The sequence below is a fragment of the Peromyscus maniculatus genome, chromosome 23, assembly GCF_049852395.1.
Source record: "Peromyscus maniculatus bairdii isolate BWxNUB_F1_BW_parent chromosome 23, HU_Pman_BW_mat_3.1, whole genome shotgun sequence".
NCBI lineage: Eukaryota > Metazoa > Chordata > Mammalia > Rodentia > Cricetidae > Peromyscus > Peromyscus maniculatus.
This window is the reverse complement of record NC_134874.1, coordinates 14750432-14771736: the sequence shown is the minus strand read 5'-3', so window position 1 is coordinate 14771736 and position 21305 is coordinate 14750432. Positions and strand designations below refer to the sequence as shown.

General features: G+C 51.5%; 1 protein-coding gene across 2 annotated transcripts in view; it reads right to left on the bottom strand.

Moving 5' to 3' along the window:
• The window catches only part of Tmem120b (transmembrane protein 120B), a 44289-nt gene that overhangs the window by 8838 nt on the left and 14146 nt on the right, over positions 1-21305 (bottom strand). For both annotated transcript variants that reach the window (XM_076560928.1, XM_006970728.4), the window contains exons 2-6: positions 14264-14382; positions 12721-12837; positions 9303-9362; positions 8616-8711; positions 6322-6411 (exon numbers count right to left, since the gene is read on the bottom strand). In XM_076560928.1, coding sequence (XP_076417043.1) covers positions 6322-6411; positions 8616-8711; positions 9303-9362; positions 12721-12837; positions 14264-14382 — 482 coding nt within the window. The remainder of the gene's footprint in view (positions 1-6321; positions 6412-8615; positions 8712-9302; positions 9363-12720; positions 12838-14263; positions 14383-21305) is intronic.

Below are 21305 nucleotides of genomic sequence, written 5' to 3'. Positions count from 1 at the left end.
GTCAAGGAGACACACAGAACCAGCTAGGACAGCCTCCATAGGCACCTGCACTCACGTGTTCATAGCCACATGCATACACATACTCCTACACACGATTAAAACTTACAAGAGAGAGAAAAAGGGGAAAAGCAGTAGTGGGTCTAAATGCCACCAACACAGAGGTGACAGGGGGATCAGGATAAGACACTGACTTCTTTGTCTCCGGCTCCCAGTCAGTCCCTTTTACCTTATAGCATCTAAAAGACCCTGGCTCCAATTTCCTAACAGTAAAGGCAGTTAGCCAGATCCTCAGACTTTCTGCTCAACAAGCAACCAAGAGGTCTCCCTGCCACCTCCCCAGAGCTTTGCAAGGCCATGCCACAGCCCTCGGATCTTGGCCACCCCCGGGCTCCTTTGTCCTAGTCCCCACAAAGCTCCCCTGAGAAACGCCCTCTCCTGGTGCGGGGAGCAGTTTGGGCTGGATACAGACCCTGGGCAACAAGCCTGACTGAGCAGCAGCTTTTAATTTCACAGCTCGCTGTGCCCAGGGCCCAGCTCTGACAGATGCCACCAATAAACACAGCTCGGTGACATTGGGTGAAAAGTAGAAATCCACCTTTTTTCCCCACGGCTTCGCGCTCATGAGCAACCACCACCACCATCATCTGCACACCCCAAGGCTCCAGGCCGGTTCTGGGCTTATGTGTTTATGTAACAGCTTCCATTGTGATAGAATTCAGATACTCCACAATTCAGGGCGTTTAGTCTTTTCACAGAGCTGTGCAACCATCACCACGATCCACTGGAGACCTTTGTTTCACCCCTGTTAGACTTGGACCTGTTTGCTATAGAAATGCAGCTTCGCAGGGCGCTTGTGGGCTCCGGGAGGAGCAGGTGCACTTGCGTCTAGAATGCAGGGACAGAATGTACTAGTCTCTGGGCACTGTGAGGGTGTGGGGGGGGGGAGCTCACTGCTTCTCCCTGCAGGACACATCAGCCAGCGCACAGGCTGGGGAGAGGAGCACCAGGCACTCACTGTGCGGCACCCAGGTAGCTTCTGGTTTCACGCTTTGGATTTTTAGAGTAGCTGGTGGGATGACTCCTGCATTGCAGATTCTCTCTCTCTCTCTCTGCCTGCTCCCTTCTGGATACATCTGTTCTAAGTATAGCCCCTAAAAAAGCCAGCGGGAGCCCGGGACCATGGCTGGCGTCTTGGAATAAGTCAACATGACTCCTGCCGATTCACTAGTCATGTGGGCCCAGAAGGAAAGGCTCTTCTGCCATCTGCCAATCACCACACCAGCCGTTCTGGTTCCCAGGCCTCTGCTTCCTTATGGGGCAGCACCTCACCTAGGGGAAGAGGAATTTTGTCTGGACACTCAGCTCAGAGCGAGCCCTCTGGGTTCTATAGCCCTCCAGCCAGTGATTGGTTCAGAAGTCAGCAAGTGTCTCAAGCTCAGCCTATCAGAAGAGTGTCTCAAGACTCTCCACGCTGAGGTGGCTGATGAGCCAGATTGGGCTGTCAAGAGCAAAGTGTGTGTGGGGGGGGGGGAGGTAGCCAACGGGGCTATGAACCTTGCTGGAGCTCTACGTGCACCCTTGAACTTCCCAGCTGAAGAACAGTAAGTGCCTTCAGATTCGGTCCCTGTTAGGTGGGTTTCTCAAGGGAAAGCTGACTTCTTGACTGAGCTCACGAGTGTGTGCCGTCTGCAGTGGGAGGCATCAGACTCACCCAGGATGGCTCCATCTCAAAGTAAGGCAGTCCATCCCCCCCCTCCAGGCCTGCTTTCCCTGACTTCCTTCTGTTCCAATTCTGCTCCCAGGCACAAAAGAGGGATGAGGAGAATGGGCTTAGGGAAGCCCATCCTGGGCAACAGGTCTCCAGGAGGCCTGTGTGGTTCAGGTCTGCTGTCCCAGGACACCTGGGTATCCCCAAAGACCGCTCCTCACTAAAGAGCCCAGATTTCATTCATCTCAGCAAGACTTATGGGTGTTTACTGGGCACCAGCCTGCACAGGCCCTGTGGTGTTTAAGGGGTACGAGGAGCCAGCGTGGGCCTGCTCAGTGGGAGGGGCACTTGTTGCCAAGGCTGACAACCTGAATTCAATCCCCAGGGCCTTCATGGCGGAGGAGACAACTGACACCCACAGGTTATGCTTAACCTTCTCTCTACATGCACCCGGTGGCATGTGCATGCCACACACTCACAGACAATAAATGTTAAAAAAAATTAAGATGTACACAATTGCATGTGCACACTCATATACACAGAGACAATAAACAACTGTAAAGAATTAAGACATACCTAGTTGTACATACATGCACATATACATATAATAAAATAAATAAATGCAAAAAATTAAGACGCTCGAGGTGGGATGGTGGTGGCGCATGCCTTTAATCCCAGCACTCGGGAGCCAGAGGCAGGCGGATCTCTGTGAGTTCGAGGCCAGCCTGGGCTACAGAGTGAGTTCCTGGACAGGCTCCAAAGCTACACAGAGAAACCCTGTCTCGAAAACAAACAAACAAACAAATAAAATTAGAAAAAGACATGCAAAATTGCACACCCACATACACAAATAATACACAGAAAGTAATAAATAAACGTAAAAAAAGATGCACAGAGTTGCCCACCTGCCTCGCCCTATCACCCCACAGACTGGTCATAGTTCCTGTGGTCATTCTAGAAGCTGGGGTCCCCTGGGTCTATTCCAGACTCTCCTCCCCAAGCCTGGAGAAACAGTCCCACCACTGCATGGGATTGTGTAGGAAAGGCTCTTTTAAAATGTCTGTAGATGATCCCTATAGGCGAAGATTGAGTTATCTCAAAATCTCTAACCCAGTGTCTGCCATATGATAAATGGCATGGGGGGCTCATACACAGCAGACCCGCACCCAAAGCTCGATGTTATAAACGCTGATGCTCGTCCCTGCTCCAAGGAACCCAGAAAAGCTCCTGTTGAACTGAGGCAAGTGAGGTGTGGCTCTGGAACTCCACACTCCTGACCCCTTTAATACCCCTGGTGAGCCTGGTCTTTCCAAGGGACCCTCTCTTGGTAATTCTCTTCTTCTCTCTCTGGTAATGGCCTGCCCACAGCTAAGCACACTAAATTAGCAAACAGAGGCAGAGTAACCACTCCAACATGAAAGCCACTACCAAAGACCACCCAGGCTCTCAGGAGTCCTTTATTATGTGTGTCTGTCTGTCCATCTATGTGTGCATGTGTGTGACTGTGTGTGTTTGCTGGACCCCCTGGAGCTAGAGTTACAGGCAGGTGTGAGCTGATGGGTGTGGGTGCTGGGAATCGAACTCAGTCCTCTATAAGAACAATCCATGCTCTTAACCACTGAGCCATTTCTCTCCAGCCGCCCAGCACTCTTAATGTGTGTGCCTGGCAGCAAGTTCACAGGGACAGGAAGAGACCGGCAACCAGAAAGTTTAAAAAAAAAAAAAAAAAAAAAAAAGGATGGTGGTGGTGGTGGATCCAGGTGTGGTGGCACATGCATTTAACCCCAGCATTTGGGAGCCAGAAGGGGGGAAATCTGTGAGTCCAAGGGCGGCCTGGTCTACATAATGAGTTCCAGGCCAGCCAGGGCTACGTCAGTCAGACCCTGTTTCAACAAAAAGGTGGGAGAGCTGTTGCGGGACACGGTGGAACACACCTGCCATCCCAGCCCCCGAGGCAGCGGCGAAAGCAGGAGCCCAGGCTGGACTCCTCCTGAAGACTCGGTCTCAATAGACAAAAAAGAAAACCAAATGAATAAAAAAGACGGGGAGCGGGTTGATTGACGACGCGAGGAACCCGTGGCGCGGGTGGTGTACGGAGAGGGTAACAGGGACATGGACAAGGACCAGGAGGAGGGCAGTGTGAGGACACTGACGTCCTCTGCATGCCACAGGCTATGCCCCTAAGCACGGCTGTGCCTCCTCGGCAGGCTGCACCGTCCCCACCTCTCGGCTCAGTGTTCAGGTTCCAGCACGCAGGAAGAACCCTGCTGCAAGAGATCACCAGGCAGAAAGTGAGCTGGTGTTCTGTGATTGCGAGGGTTGACAGATGACCCAGTTTGGGGTTTTTTGGGGGAGGTATGTCTTTGTATAGCCCCGGCTGTCCCGGATCTCACTCTGTGGATCAGGCTGGCCTCGAACTCACAGAGATCTGCCTGCCTCTCGAGTGCGGGGGAGTAAAGGCGTGCGCCACCACTGCTAGGATATTTCAGATCTTTTAAAAATATTTTAATTACATTTACTTATTTATTATGGGTGGGAGTGTATGGAGGTCAGAAAGCAACTTTATAGTTGGTTCTCTCCTTCCATTATGTGGGTCCCAGGAACTGAAGTCAAGTCGAGGCTTTGTGGCAAGAGCCTTCACCCACTGAGCAATCCTGCCAGCCCCAAATCATTGATCTTTTAAAAATACCACCCCCACCCCCCGAGACAGAGTTTCTCTCTGTAACAGCCTTGGCTGTCCTGGAACTTGCTCTGTAGACCAGGCTGGCCTCGAACTCACAGAGACCCACCTGGCTGTGCCTCCCGAGTACTGGGATTAAAGGTGTGCACTACCACCGCCCAACTTAAAAATACTTTTTTTTAAAAAAACCTTTTAAAAATGTATTTTTATTTTATGTGTATGGCTGTTTTGCATATATGTGCTCCACATGTGTGCTCAGTGTCCTCAGAGGCCAGAGACGGTGTTGAATCCCCCGGGGCTGGAGTTATATGGATGGTTGTGAGCCACCACATGGGTGCTAGGAACCACACATGGGTCCTCTGCAGGAGTAACAAGTGCCCTTAACTGCTGAGCCGTCTCTCCAGCCCTCAAATCATGGATCTTAACTGGGACCTAAGACTCTGCTCAGAGGCGGGCAGAGCAGACAAAAGATAAAAAAGAAAAAACAGTAGGTCTTCCTGAATTTAGACGCACCGGGAACCTCCTTCCTAGATTCGTCCACTGACATTGAGACATGGTGGCTCTCCCAGGGACACTGGAACAATCCAAAGAGGCGCCAGGGCCTGTCCAGCGCTCCAGAGCTGCTCAGAGACCCCCACCCCCACCCCCTGCCAAGACCCTCATCACTGGTCCACTCTCCTCTTCCCTTCTCTTGTGGAAGACATTCCGCTCCTTTCACCAAAGCCCATTCATCCTCCCAGGAACCATGTCCCCTGGGACCCGCCCCCACTCCCGACACTTCCTTCTATGTGCTGAGGGACCCAGGGGAAGGTGACGCTCACGTGTGGGGAGCGGAGGAAGCCCTGATGAATGTGTGCTGTTGGCAGGAGCACAGTCATGTCCAAGGCCTCCAAGCCTCAGACCTCCAATGAAATGGCAAAGCCAACCCTGAGCTGGGGAAACGGCAAAGCCTTCCCTCCTGGTCCAGAACAAATGCCGATGGTCACATGCACAAAATGTCCACTGTAGCTTTCTTCCCCCAGGTATTTCCGGACTAAAGATTGCTCCCCTACAGAGACCGCTCCTATTGTTATCAGCGAAACCTGTCTCCTTGGTCCAGCTGTATCCCAGGACCCTGCCTCTCTGTTTATCTGCATGTAGTAGCCTGATTCCTTGTTCAGCTGCGTGCAGTCCCACAGCTCTGTGGTTATCAACTCTGTATCATAAACACACGGAGCTGCTGGAGTACTGCTGTCCATCTGAGCCCATCCGAAAGCCCAGTCCACCTGGACCGGGTTATTTCCGTGTGTCTGTGTGTGTGTGCCTGTGTGTGTGTGTACCCGTGTGTGCCCGTGTGTGTGTGTTTGCCTTTTCTTCATTCCCTCCATGCCCCAGTCAGCTCTGTCCCTGGAGCTGTGATGGACACAGCACTCAAGCCTGGCTAATCACAGCCTTGCATTCTCTGGTGACAGTGACTGGTTCAGAGATAGGCACATGGTCCAGCCTGCACCCAGCCAATGGGTCAAGGCTGGTGAGACGCTCAGAAAAAAAGAACGGTGCTGTTCGCTGGGAGAGATGACGTACACTCAGCGTCATTGTAGCACCCTACATGGAGCCTGAGAACAGACGGCACAGAATGGGAGGGTGAGAGACGGAGAGAAACTGAGTCTCACTCACAGTGTCTGAGTCCTGAATGAAGCCTTACCTGAAGTCAGTCCCGGGGAACCTGTTTTTTTATGAGATGAAAGATTTCCAAGGACATGAGATCAAATCTAATGACATGAAATCAGTCCGACTTGGGGTTCCTGTTGCTTGTCAGCAAGAGACTGACCATAAAGTGGGTGACATCACACCAACCGCATCAGGCATGGCCTCCCCCGCCCTGGGTATCAACGTTTCTCTTCAGCTCCCCGTTCCCCCAAATGACCATCCCACCAGCCAGGCCTCTAGTTACCTGGAGCCATTGCTGATGAGAATGCTCTCCCGAATGGTCAAGGTGCAGTAGTACCACACCAGCAGGAAGTTGAAAACTTCATCTGTCACCCTAGGGAAGGAGACTGCGTGAGCTCTCCCCTCGGCCTGACAGGACAGCCAGGACCAGAACGGCCAACGGTCCACACCAGTCCTTGGGTGCCTCCCCCTGCCTCCCCCCCAGAGCCTGTACCCCATCTCTACCCGGCCCCCACTACGTCCCAAGGTCTAGCAGAGGCTCCCTCCCTAGCCATCCAAGACCACTCAGCCACTGGAATGTAACAGGTTTAGGCTGAAAAATGCCAATGATTGATGATGGCCATGGGAGAGAGACGCAGAAGAGCTTTCTCGGAACTCAGAACCAACACGGTCCTGCAACATCCTGACCTCTTATTCCGGCCTCCGGGACGGTGACAGAAAGTGTTTTTGCTGTGTTCTCCAGTTGGTGAAACTTTGTCTAAGAGATCATTAGAGACTTGTGTGTAAGAGGAGAGGAGAAACGGGGATGTCCAGACTCTAGATGGAGCTTAACCATGGCTTAGAATGTGACACGCCACAGGCTTCCCAGGGAGGAACCCCGAGGCCCCAGGGTAAGGGCCTTGGACTGGACACCAACAACTCTCTCTTTCAGAGGGGCAGATGAGCAGGCAGTACTTGTGTGCGCGGCCTTTGCCCTCAGGGTCACAAGCCGGGCACTGGCAGCAGGCAGGCATGAACTAAGAGCCTGCAAGGGCCTTTGTTGGGAAATTCAAGTAGCCAGGCCAGCAGCTGGACTCTCAGCAAAGGGCACGCCAGGAAATAAACCTTGACACTTAGGCCAAATGCCTAAGCCGTACTTGGCTGCCTCCCCCTTTACGGCAGGAAACCCAGGCAGAGAAAGGAGGACCAGACCCTCTTGGCAGTATGGGTCCTGTCTCAGCCCTCCCTCTCTTCTCAGTCAGCGATGGGCAGAAACTGAGTGCTACCCACACACAGTGGGAGCTCACTGAGCGGCTATAACCCTATGAGGTATGGCCTGCTGCCACTGTCCAACAAAGGGAGAGACTGAGGACCCCACAGGGAACCTGCCCATAGACACAGCCATTCAGTCTCAAAGCCAGAATTTAAATCCAGGCAGCCTGGGATGGCTCTTCTTGTTCTCCCATGCATCCATCTCTCTATGTATAGCAGTCTGTACTCTTTCTTTGAGGTAGGGTCCCATACATCCTACACTGGCCTCCAACTCTCCTGTAGCCAGTGACGACCTTGAGTTTCTGATCCTCCTGCCTCTGCTCTCTGAGAACTGGGATTACAGGGATGCAACACCAAACCTGGCTTCTCCGGCTCTGGAGACTGACCCCAGGGTCTCCTTGCATCCCAAGCAAGCCTCGAGTTACAGCCTCGGCCCTACTGATCTACTTAGTATGAAATCGAGATGTAATCCACATACCATACAATTTTCCCTTTAAAAGCATGTAAGGCAGCTAGAAGCCGAGGATCTCTGTGAATTCTAGGCCAGCCTGGCCTTAAAAAAAAAAAAAAAAAAAAAAATTTTTTTTTTTTTTTGGTTTTTCGAGACAGGGTTTCTCTGTGTATGTAGCTTTGCACCTTCCCTGGGACTCACTTGGTAGTCCAGGCTGGCCTCGAACTCATAGAGATCTGCCTGGTTCTGCCTCCCGAGTGCTGGGATTAAAGGCATGCGCCACCACTGCCTGGCTAAAAGAATTTTTAAAGAAGATGTAATGTGATGTCTTTTGTTCATTTTTGTTATACCACTGATAATTCCAGGGTATTCTATCATTCTCAAAAGGAAATGCTGCTGCCCATGAATGGTCATTCCCCATTCCTGCTTCCCCTGGCAAGTTCTGCTCCCCGCTGTGTTGTCTCTGAACCTGCCCCCCCTTTTGGACATTTCCTATCAATGGACATATACAATACGTGGCCTTTGTACCTGGCGTCTCTCTCACTTAGCATGATGCTGGCACAGCTCACCCATGCACGTCAGCACTGCACTCCATGTTAGGGCTGTGTGACATTCTGGGGTCTACATAAACCACACCGGACCATCAAGGACTACATCTGGAGGCCCTGACAGCAGCTAGTCCATGAAGCTTGCTAGACGGATGGGGGATGGACAGGGATGCTACTTCCTGGCAGTCAGAACTGGTCCTTCCCCACCCTGTACTAGGCACAGGCTGGGGAAACAACAGCCTGCCTCCCTGAGGACTCCTTCCTCACACCCCCATGCCCTCCCCCACACCCCCATGCCCTCCCCCACACCCCACCGTGCCCCATTACCTGTAGTGAAGGATGAAGCGACATGCCACAGCTCCCAGAAGCAGGATTATGGTCAGGTAGAGCTTAAACTTCTCATACTCGTCCTTGTACGCAAACCTGCCATGACGGACATCCCAGGAAAGGTCGAGTATTGCTACCACCCCGCGCTCTCCCACATCCTGCCCACAGATCTACAGCAGAACCTGGCCTTCAGCTAGTGATGTCTAGTGAGGGAAAGAGGACCAAGTACAGAAGGTACCAGCTCCTGGGCTCTGAGGCCATGTTGGTGGCAGACAAGGGTCAAAGACAAGTTCTCTACCCTCACCTAAAGATTGCAGCAGAAACAAGGACCGATGCCACCTGGAAATGTCACCTAGTTAGGTGGTTGGTTAGGCAGGACTCTATTCTCCAGAACAAATGCTGTATCAGGTGTAAGAAAGAATAGATGTCACTCTCGTGGGAACTGGGGGTGGGGGGTGGGGTCCTATCCACCAACATACTGACTCCGGGAAAGGAAGAAAGGGAGGTCCCCCAAGAGCTCCCCCACTGAGGTGGGCAGGGTCAGAAAGCCAGATAGCCAGAGCATCAACTGCTAACCAGTTTTGATCCATGCAAAAACCCTTGCTTCCACCCACGGTCCCCAGTAAAAGGCCCAAGAGGCTGCCTTCCTTGGAGTCGGTCGGTCGGTCGGGATCCGGGCATACTCACTTGGCCTGGTTGCTGAGGAGAGTCACATTCACATTGCCAAGAACCAGATTCAAGTAGAGCCTGGAAGGAAAGACCTGTGAGGACGCAACCAACACTTTTCAAGCTCAGTGAATGCACACGGAGCGCCTCACATCAGAAAACAGGACGCTCAGGCTAACGTCAGATGGGCCCCACAATGGCTGAGAACAATGGTTAACCAGAGAGCGTGGTAACCGCACTCCTGACTACGGTATGACCAGCTGTTTCCCCACTGAAGCCAACTTACAGGCCAGATCTCCCAGCCTCGTTGGCAGCCAGACAAAAGCAGGTAACTAACTTACAGCCAAAGAGCCAAAGACACTTATCCAACATCTAGGTTAATTTTAAAAAAGATTCTAGGCCAGCTGGGAGGCAGTGGCGCACACCTTTAATCCCAGCACTCGGGCAGGAGAGGCGGGCGGATCTCTGAGTTCCAGGCCAGCCTGGTCTATAGAGCGAGATCCAGGACAGCCAGGAAGGCTACACAGAGAAACCCTGTCTTGAAAACACACACATACACAGACACACAGACACACAGACACACACAGACACACACAGACACACACAGACACACACACAGACACACACAGACACACACACAGACACACACACACACAAAGATTCTAGGCCAATAAGAGTTGGTGGATAAAAGTGCAGGCCGCTAAGCCTGATGACCCAAGTTCGATCCCTGGAACCCACATGATAGAAGGAGGGAACAAACAGACTCCTGCAAGGTGTCCTCTGACCTCCACACACACGCTAAGGACATGTGCGTGCCCACAAACATGCACCAACATAAATGGACATAGAAACATGAGCATTCCTTTCCACTGGCTAAAGAGCACTTGTTCCTCTTGTGTAGGTTGGAGTCACGGTATGGTATCTGTTTATCTGCACAAGACATGGCAGCTGTGTCTTGGAAAAAGGGATTGCTTTCCTCCCTCTTTTTTCCCTTCCTACGACTGTGATGGTGGGAACTGTCTTTGTCCTCAAGGAAGAAGACAGCTGCTAAGGGGTAGTGAGGCATTGGTCGGAGGAACTATCGGCCCCTTGATGGTCTCATGAGCCCATGGCGCTTGGCTTCTTACCTCTAATTCTTCATGACAGAGAAAAGTGAACTCTCACACTCAGGTCCTCTGCAAGAGTAACAAGTGCTCTCTTTAACCACCTGAGCCATGGCTCTAGCCCCAGGAGAAGCTCTCTTATGTGAACCATGGCATGGCTAGGCCTCTCTCTGTTCACCAGCCTGTGCTCTAACACACTAACAAAGGTGCACACAAAGGCTCCTTGAGACCCCGAGGGAGAAAAGGGTAAATTTCTATCAGTGATAGGCTTTGGAAAGGCCTCACTGAGGCGATGGCATTTGAACTGAGCTTGGAAGAGTAAGAAGCTGGAGAGGAGGAATGGGGGGTGGGGGCGGGCCTTCGTTCCAGCTTCGAGCGGCTTTTCTGAAGCACTGCTAGTCTGAAGGAGATGTGAAGTATTGAGAGGACATCTGGATTCCTTACCTAGCACTCAGTCCCTAGATCCTGCAAGAGTAATGTAATCCCTTCGGAGAATAGGCCCCACCACGGTCCAAAAGCTGATAAAAGCTCCTCCTCCTCCTGACTGGAGTAAGAAAGCTCACGGAACACAGCTAACCCAATAAAAACCCACCCTAGTATTTTAAATCCCCAAGACCACTGAGGGGCCAGATTTTTTTCTATTAGAAAGGCTAGGCAGGAGCAAGCCTGGCCTGGCTGGGGAGTAGTTTACAGAAAAAGGCTGCCTATGAATTGAACAGACATACATACTGGAAAAGACAGTAAGAAAAAAAAGTTTAAAGAGAAGCAGGTTCTACCAGCATTTAATGGCAGGACCCATTCATACCTGAGCTATATCTGTGTTATCTCTGAGCTATAAAGCCCTCCTTTCTTCTCAGCAACTCTCTGAGTTGTCTACCCCGTGTGACAGAGGCCCCCACCTGAGGCAAAATGCCCGCACAGGTGGGGAAGTGAGTCTGAGCAACACAGTCCTAGAGGTCATGAATGATGGAGGGAGGTCATGAATGATGGAGGGAGGTCATGAATGATGGAGGGAGGTCATGAATGATGGAGGGAGGTCATGAATGATGATGGAGGGAGGTCATGAATGATGATGGAGGGAGGTCATGAATGATGATGGAGGGAGGTCATGAATGATGGAGGGAGGTCATGAATGATGATGGAGGGAGATCATGAATGATGGAGGGAGGTCATGAATGATGGAGGGAGGTCATGAATGATGGAGGGAGGTCATGAATGATGGAGGGAGGTCATGAATGATGGAGGGAGGTCATGAATGATGGAGGGAGGTCATGAATGATGATGGAGGGAGGTCATGAATGATGGAGGGAGGTCATGAATGATGATGGAGGGAGGTCATGAATGATGATGGAGGGAGGTCATGAATGATGGAGGGAGGTCATGAATGATGGAGGGAGGGTGCTGTTAATAGGACAGCCAACTAACGTGGGGCGTTTTCAATCCAAATACAACAAGAAAGGAAAACGGAGGGATGGGTCACAATGCCCTGGAGCCACCATGTTAATACTCATCTGGTGCCGGGCGGTGGTGGAGCACGCCTTTAATCCCAGCACTCGGGAGGCAGAGGCAGGCAGATCTCTGTGAATTCGAGGCCAGCCTGGTCTACCAAGTGAGTTCCAGGACAGGCACCAAAACTACACAGAGAAACCCTGTCTAGAAAAAACAAAAAATACTCATCTGGCTGAAGCTTAACAGGAATCTTCCCCCTCCAGGAAAGATCTGACTCCATGCCAGGCTAAATCCTGCTTCAAAAACAGAGAGTAACTAAGGGCAGAGTGTGGCACACACCTGTAATTACAGCACTCAAGAGGTTGAGGCAGGAGGATCACCTCAAGTTTGAGGGCAGCTTGGTCTACAGAGAGTTCCAGGCCAGTCAGAGCAATATAGTGAGGCCTTTCCTTTGAAAAAAAAAAAGGGGGGGGGGGTTAGGGATGTAGCTGAGTCTAGAACACTACCCAGCATGCCAGGATGCCCTGGTTTCAACCCCTGGGGGAAACAGGGGGGAGAACACTTCAGTCTAACACAGTAGGCTATTGAGAATAAAATGTCTGCTGCCACGAACGGGCATGCCCAGTACAATGCTGGGCATGCAAAACACACTCAACACATGTTGGCTCTCTTGAGAGAGAACACTTTCCATCTACCCCAGGTGGCACACATAGGTATCAGGTGCCAGCTCCCAACAGTCACCCCGGGGAGGTCACTCCCAGCCACAGGGGAAGGACGGTAGCTCCTCCCGGAATGGGAGAAGCAGGTACAGAAGTGGCCCCTTGGAATCTCACACCCCAGCAGGGAGCGGGGACCCGCAACAGGAATCGGAGGGTTCCTACTCCTACCCATTCTTCTTCGGCAGGTAGGCCTCCATGTCGAAGAAGACATTCTGCCGCTCCTTGATGTTGGCGCCTATCTGCTGAATGAGCTCCGCCTCCTCTTGACTGGAATGGCGCTTGTACCTGTAATGGGAGTGAAGCTGAGCCCCTGCAGCCTTGGGGCCTTGGGGACGTCACTTCCCATGCCTGACAGATAAGGGTGGCATCCACCAACAATGGCCACGTAAAGATGACGTGAGGAGATGCAGTGAAGCATCTGGGATGAACGATACTCAGCCTACAGGAGCTGACGGACTTGCGTGGGTGGCTAAGCCGTTTTCCTCTACTGTAACAGTACTTAAAGCTAAGTCCTAGGAGGACGGACTGAGAGGCACGGGGAAGTACTAGCAGTCAACCAGTCAGGGTCTTCCTGTTGCTCTTTGGAGAGATGCAAGGATCAAAACTAGAAAACCAAGCTGGAGGCGGGTGTGGTGGCATGGGCTTGTAAACCCGACACTTGGGAGATGGAGGTGGGCGGGGTGTGGTGGCCCGCGCCTTTAATCCCGACACTCCACTCGGGAGGCAGAGGCAGGTGGATCTCTGAGTTTGAGGCCAGCCTGGTCTACCAAGCAAATTCCAGAATAGCCAGGGCTCCACAAACCAATCCTGTCTTGAAAAAACAAATGCTCTGTTTGCCCCTCCCCCCCCACAAAAAAAAAGAGGAAGGAGCAGAGACACTTGGGAGATGGAGACAGAAGGATTCAGAGTTCAGGTCATCCTTGGATAGAGCCAGTTTGAGGTCAGCTTGGGCTACATGAGACCCTGTCTTAAGAAACGAAGAAAAACAGAACCATATCGGGAGACACCACACCCTGGATTGGGAGAGTTGCTCAGTCTAGGACCCTAGCTCCCGGGTCAACCTTCCTCAGCGGGTGCTTCTCTTGTGGTGATGCTGAGCAGTGTCTATCCCAGCCGGGCTGGGAGGCTCCGCTGTATCTACTGGGGTTCTGCTGAGCACCCACAGTGTCCAGTCTGAACAGCAGACCACTATTAGAATGACAGAGGCTGAAAGCCCGTCTTCCTCAGTCAGGACGACGGGAGGGGAGCTAAGCTCAGCAGGCAGGTGGCCACCTCCGTGACCGCGAGAGCAAAAGCCAACCTAGAGAAAATTCAGAGGAAAAAAACAGAGTCCTAGAAACACACTCTGACCCCTGGGTCCAGTGATGCCTGAAGGTATCCCTGGGTTTTTTTCCATTAAAATTTCCACTTTCTTCTTAAGCCAGCTTTGAGCTGGGTTTCTGTCCTTTAGGTGGAGCTTGCTGGTGGAGTGGTCACCTCGCTCGCGTGTGCAAAGCCCTGGGTTCCAGCCCAGCGAACCCAGTACTGCATAAAAACCGTGCGTGGTGGCCGACGCCTGTAACCCCAACTCAGGAAGGGAGGAAGGAGGGCCAGAAATTCAGGGTCAACCTCCGAGTGAGGATGAGTCCTACCTTCGGAGTGAGATGATGGGGGGCGGCGGCGGCGGGCAGCAGGAGGCCCTGGGGGTGCTTTCAAGCAGCGCCCCTCTTACCTCTGGAGTGCACGCTTCAGGTCCTTGAGGTGCCGCTTCTGCTTGCTGATGGAGGCGCTGCAGAGCGTCTGGAGCGCGGTCAGCTCCTCCAGCTTCTGCTTGTAGATCCTGTGTGTCTCCTGAAGGGCAGACACGTCATTGTCACAGGGCTGGAGAGGTCTCGGGTGACAGCTATCCTGGTTACAGCCATCCAGGACTGCAACTGGCCGAGGAAGGAGGCAGGACACAGCGGCTGTGGGATAAGTGCCAGTTCTCCCCGGGGTCACTCCTTCATTCCTGAGGTGGTTTGGTTTTTTTCTTTAAGATAGAGTCTATGCGGCCCTGGTTGTCCTGGCATCACTGTGTAGACCAGGCTGGCCTTGAATAGAGATCCCCCTGCCTCTGCTGAGTGTCGGGATTAAAGGCGTGCACCTATTTCGTTCATCTGTTTGATGCTAACAACCAAACACAGTAGGACTGCCATGTGGTTTTGGTGTGTGTCTGTCTGTCTGTCTGTCTGAGGTTTGAGGCCAGTAGCTTGTGCATTCTAGGCAGATTTTCTACCACTGAAGTATATCCTCAGCCTCCTGGCCAATGTTTCCTCTTGATTTTGTGGGACCCTGTTTCACGCATCCCAGGATGGTGTTGAACTCACTACGTAGCGGAGGATGAACTTGGATATATAACTTGGACTTCTGATTCCTCCACTTCTACCTCCTGAGTATGAGGATGACACCCATATGCTAACACACCCAGTCTACGTGGTACTGGGAGTCAAACCCAGGGCTTTAGGCACACACTCTACCAAGTCAATGATAGCCCCAGTCTACCCCTTGCCAAGTCTTCGTCTACATGGTCTGGCAAAGCAGAACATGCCCAGTCCAGTTGGCCACATACCCAGTCCCAGCCAATCAGTATCCTCCAGTCGGACTGGTTCAGAGGTGAACACGTGGTTCCTATTGACCAATGAGAGCCAGTCCTGGGACTCTGGATGGACTGATTAGATAGGAGAGTATTTTTTTGCCCCCCCTGGGTATGCCCACTCTAGTCTGAGCGGGCCAAGTCTTCCTAAGAATGAAGCCAGGCATGAAAAGCGAATCCAGAGACGATATGATGAAATTCTCATAGCATCTGCTATTGCTCGGGTTTAGGTCCAAAGGTACATGCGCTGGGTCCTTAATGTCACGGTATTGAGATGTACTGGAATCTTTTTGTTTTTTTTAATTTTTATTTTATTTGCATTGGTATTTTGTCTCCAGATATGTCTATGTGAGGGTGTCAGATCTTGGAGTTATAAACAGTTGTTAGCTGCCATGTGGGTGCTGGGAATTGAACTCAGGTCCTCTGGAAGAGCAGCCAGTGCTCTTAACCACTGAGCCATCTCTCCAGCCCTGAGATGTACTGGGATCTTTAAGAGCTGGGAACAAGTCAGAGGTAACTAGGTCAAGGCAGCAGGCTGTGGAAGGACTAAGTTACAGGAGTCAGTTAAGTCTCACGGGACTAGGTCAGTACTCACAAGCGCAGACTGTGGTATACAAGTCTGGTGCTTCTCCCTCAACCTCCCAATGCATGCTCTTCCATATGCACCCACACATTCACCACGTTCATCGTGTTCCATGGTATTTTCTACCCCATGATGCACCACATGACCCTTGCCAAAGGTGGCCCTCGGGCTTGGATTCAGCCTACAGAACTATGCGCCAGAGCAGACCTCTTATCCTGCTAAAGTATCCAGTCTTAAGTATTTTATGGTAACAACACAACAAAGATTTCGGCTGTTGGGTTTGAGCCGTAGGTTGTACAGAGACCCGTAAGCTCCTTTCTACTTCCTGTTCACGTTGACTTTCTGATCCTCGCTATGAGAGAGCTCTTGCTAAGTCAACTAAGGAAAGCTCCTGTCCATCTCCCCTTCCCCCCTCCCCCTCCCCCTCAAGCCATATTCCCTGCCCCAGATGACATCACTCAATAAACGTGACATTTCATTCTTGGAAATAACCCTTCTGAGCTTTATAACGAGACTTATCCCGAATCCGGGAGAAGGCGCCACAGTGGGTTCTCAAACGGCTGCCACACTCATCTCCCAGTAAGTCACGTCTGTGAGGTGACAGGAGCAAGGAGCGGGGCAGAACATGAAACTAAGATCAATGAGCAGTGGACACAGTTCAAAGAGCCATTCTTCATTTCTTTCTCCTTCCGTCCTTTCTGGCCGATGTGCAACAAAGAGCCATTTCCTTCCTTCCCTCCCTCCCTCCTCCCCTCCCTCCCTCCTTCTCTCTCCCTCCCTCCCTTCTCCCTCCTTATTCTCTCTCCCTCTCTCCTTCTCCTCCCTCCCTCCTTCTTCTCTCTCCCTCCTTCCTTTCTTTCTGGCTAACCTGCAACTCTATGCAGACAGGAATGGACTTGAACTCAGAGACCGGAATGCCTCTTCATCCCAAGTGTTAAGATCGAAGGCACGTGCCACCACGCCTGGCTTAAACAGCCGTTTTCTTAGCTGTCACAGAAGCATGTTCAGCAGGCAGGAAAAGGAGGGGACACCAGGTGCAGAGTCTAAACTAGTATGGCTGCCAAGCAGGACCGGAAGTTAAAGCAGGGAATTAGGAAGTAAAGGAAGACAAATATCAGACGGACCGTGAACGGTGATGGGCGCCTTTAATGCAGCACTTGGGAGGCAGGGGCAGGCGGATCACCGGATCACCCATACTTCAAGCCCGGCTTGGTCTATTCAGCAAGTTCTAGGACAGCCTCAGCTGTATAGTGAGACCACAGTCACAGAAAGGAAAAAAGGGAGAAGAATTAGCAATGATATGCAAGACTGTGTGAGCCGGTCACCCCGGACCATTCATTTGCAAGGGGGCAAAGCCAGCAAGCAGTCTCTTCTCCTTCTGGGCCTCCCAGAGAGGAAAACCACGTTTTCCTAATATGCCCATTTCTCCTGAGATGACTTCAAGTTTGTGAGTAGAAGAACACCCCTCCCTACGCTCTCAGCATGTGCTTGTCTCCCGGGGGTGCGCTTCTCTTTCTGTATCGGAGGCTGTACGAAAGAAGTGGGTTTTGGAAGACTGAAAACAATACAAATCTGAAAATGTCCCAAGCTCTGTGAACATTGCAGGCCGCTGGAATCGTGGCAGCCACACACACACACACAGTTTTACTGGTTCTTCGTCACGCCCATCACACATGCCCTGTGGCCGCTTTGGTACTTCAACAGCCGAGTGAGTGGCCATGACAGAGACCATATGGCCTCCAAAGCTTAAAAAAAAAAAAAAAAAAAAAAAAAACACAACTCTCTATTTGGCCCTTTGCCAAAGAAGTTTGCCTCACCCCACCGCACCCCTGTGCCGGCCTATTAGGGAGTTAGTTGTAACCATCATACTTCTCCACAGAAATGTGCATCAGCTGTGATCAACGATATCTGCTCTATTCAGAGGCAGCTCCTAAACCTTGATGGAATATGAGGCTCTCATCTCAGACACCACAACTCACATTTTGCCAATCGTCCTTTGAAAATGTTTTCGATGACGTTTGTTTATTTATCCTATGGGTGGTTGGTTGCTGTCGGCCACAGTGTGTGTCCTGGCTGGTTTTGTGTGTCAACTTGACACAAGCTTGAGTCATCAGAGAGGAAGGAGCCTCAGCTGAGGAAATGCCTCCATGCGATTCAGCTGTAAGGCATTTTCTCAATTAGTGATCAACTGCGGGTGGGGCCCGGGGATGGGGGCACGACACCGGCAGTCCATGGTGGGTGGGGCCCTCCCTGGGCTGGCGGTCCTGGGTTCTGTGAGAGAGCAGGCTGAGCAAGCCATTGAGGAGCAGGCCAGTGAGCAGCGCCCCTCCATGGCCTCTGCATCAGCTCCTGCCTCCGGGTTCCTGCCCTGTTTAAGTTCCTGTCCTGACTTCCTTCAGTGATGAACAGTGCTGTGGAGGTGTAAGGCGAATGAATAAACCCTTTCCTCCCCAACCGGCTTTATGGCCGTGGTGTTTTGTTGCAGCAACAGAAACCCTAGGACAGTGCCCATGAGGTCAGAGGGCAGTCCGCAGGAGTGGTTCTCTCCTCCCATCATGTGGGTCCCGTTATAGAACTCAGGTCCTCAGGCTCGGGGGCAGGCAAGCACCTTCACCTGCTGAGCCAGCTTGCAGCCCAAACTGTCTCTTTTATGGCCTCTGTCCTTCAGCTCTCGGGTCCCATTCAATTTTACACTGAGCATCCATACACGTCTTTTTGTCTCTGTAACCTGAACGGAACCTCAACCCCCACCTCTCATGAACTGACATCATTTAGAGAACGTCTCTCGACTTGGGTTCCATCTGATGATTCCCGAGAATCTGGTTCTGTGTTTGTCGTGGGCTTGGACGTGGTGGTGACCTGTGCTCTGAGCTTCCTGTCAGGAGGAACGTGGTGTCTGTGACATCACTTTAGAGTGTCTGGTCACGGTGTCCCTCTGAGTCTCTAGTGTTGAGTGATCAACTTTTGCTATTTGTAATTAAGAAGGTATCTCAGGGCCAGGCCTGGAACACAGTTAAATGCCTGCCTTGCGTATGTGAGGCCCCAGCCACAGAAAGGAATAAATAAACACAATGAAATAAACTCTTGAAGAGAGATGGTGTGGAAATGAGTTTTGGATGCTTCAGTGCAACACATATCTGGAACAAAGGAGAGCCCCCCAAGACATCACAGGGAAGGCAGGGGCCCCAGATAGCACTCTAGAAGGCGGGGCCTTTGCAGGGAAGGCTCCAGCATGATAAGGGGCTACACAGCCTCCTGGCACTCTTTAGTGTCAGCTTCTACCCTGGAGAGATAAGACAAAGGCGGCGGAATCAGCAGCCAGATGCTGACCAGGCCCTCATCAGTGTGAATTAATATTTAATTTCACAAGTCAAACACGAAGACATTATCCCTGTTAAAAATTAAAACGCCAGCCACGGCTGAAGTCAGCTCTGAATAGGCCCCTTATCCAGTGGTTCCCAACCTCTGGGTCCCGACCCTTTTGAGGGTCACCTATCAGATATCCTGCATATCTGGTATTTACATTATGACTCGTAACAGGAGCAAAATTACAGTCATGAAGCAGCAACAGAAATAACGTTATGGTTGGGGGCGGTCACCAAACATGAGAACTGTACTGAAGGGTCGCAGCATCAGGGAGGTTGAGAACCATCACAATGGATCTTCTCCCTCTTCCCCAGGAGTCACCACTGTTACCAATTTCCTTAGGTTTGCGAGGCAGGATCACGCTCTACAGTCATGGCTGACTTCACCTTCACTATGTAGCCCAAGTTGGCCTTGAACTCAAGTATGGCCTCCCAAGTACCGGGACCACAGGTGTGCTCTCCGGCACCCAGCTACAGATTTCCCCTGGATACTCTGCTCCGCGTTCTTCCAGGCTGTAGCCGGTGTGAATGTCTACCGTCTTCCTTTCTTTAACAGTACATCATGTGTGACGTCTTACGTTCAATGCCCAGCACCCAGATCAAAACTAAAACAAAGCAGTTGAGTGTATGATTGATATTTAAAAAAAAAAAAAAAAAAAAACAGGAAGCAAATTAAATGTCTAGGAAGTGATGAGTGGAGATGAGTGTGCAGCCCTAAGACCTGTGGACCTGCCTTTCACCTCCAGAGGTCTCCTCTCATCCCCTTATCATTTACTTCTGTGTAAAAGAACATTCAAGGCCCCGCCCACTCTTATTTCCTTATTTATTTTTGAGTGCTAGAGATGGAACCCAGGATACCATGTACGCTGGCAAGCCTCTATCACTGGGCTACACATTCTCTACACCTGAAACCTGGTCCCTCTGAGTAACACCTCCCCTGCTCCTCCTGCCTTTTATCCGAGCCGTTTCTAATACATACAGAAAAACATACACTGTTGCAAGAAGCAATTGTTCCTAATAGCTCCAGGTGTTTTGTTTTGAGACAATGTCTCCTTGTGAAAACCAGCCTGGTCTAGAACTCACAGAAGGTTCTCCTACCTCTGCCTCTCAAGAGCTGGGATTCAAGACGTGCACCACCACGCTTGGCTAAAATAAACTATTTTAAAAGAGAGAAGTGGAGACTTGCTCTCCCCCCGACCCCCCAACCCCCCACCCCCACCAGCTCAATCTGAGCAGCACTGCCATGATGACCCAGCTGAACAGGACACAGGTGACGCCAGAGAGTTCCTGAGACAAGGTCACAGAGGCCCATGCAGCGTCCACCTCATTCCCTAGAACGAAGAGTCCCACCACTCCAGCGCCCTAATTACCCAGAGAACCCAAAAGTCTGAATCTGCATTTGCATAAAGACAAGTTACTCCGGCCAGACACCTGCGGAAAAAGAAAACTCCGCAGGCTTCTGGCGCTGGCCTCGGTAGTCCTTACAGACTTCCAGCAAGGCACAGCTAGTCCTCTGGACCAACTCTGAACGCCGGTGCTCTGTCTGAATTCCCACCCCACGCCCCAAGTCCATGAGCTTGAGGCAGTTACTATTATTCTATTCAGTAACACATAATTAGAAGTCAAGGAAAAAACGGTGGCCACACCTCTAATGACAGCGTTTGCAAAATGGGAGTCTGAAAGATCAGGGTTCAAGGCCAAGATAGGATACAAAAGACCCTGTCTTTAAAAAAAAAAAAAAAGCAACCGGGCGGAGTGGTGGTACACGCTTTGAATCCCAGCACTCAGAAGGCAAAGACAAGAGACAAACTCTCTGAGTTTGAGGCCAACCTTGTCTACACAGAGAGTTCTGGGTTAGCTGGGGATACACATTAAGACCCTGTCTCAAAATACATATGAACCCTCGTTCACACCCCACCTAGAACCTGCCTCAGTCACGTGCAGAAGGAAGGGAGGAAGGAGCCTCCTTGGATCTTGTTTCACTTAAGGAACCTTTGTTAGAAAAGCACGGCCTTCATGCAAGGGGCTCCTCCGCCACGCACTGCCTAACCTCGGGGCTCCCTGAAACCATGTAGGGAGAATCCACACCTCCTTCACTCTTGCGTCCTTCATGCCTCTAAAGCCAACTCCACATGGGTGACGCTGCCGAGTGCCACCTCCAGCTTGGGGTGCATCCTGGCCCCCCTTGAACCAC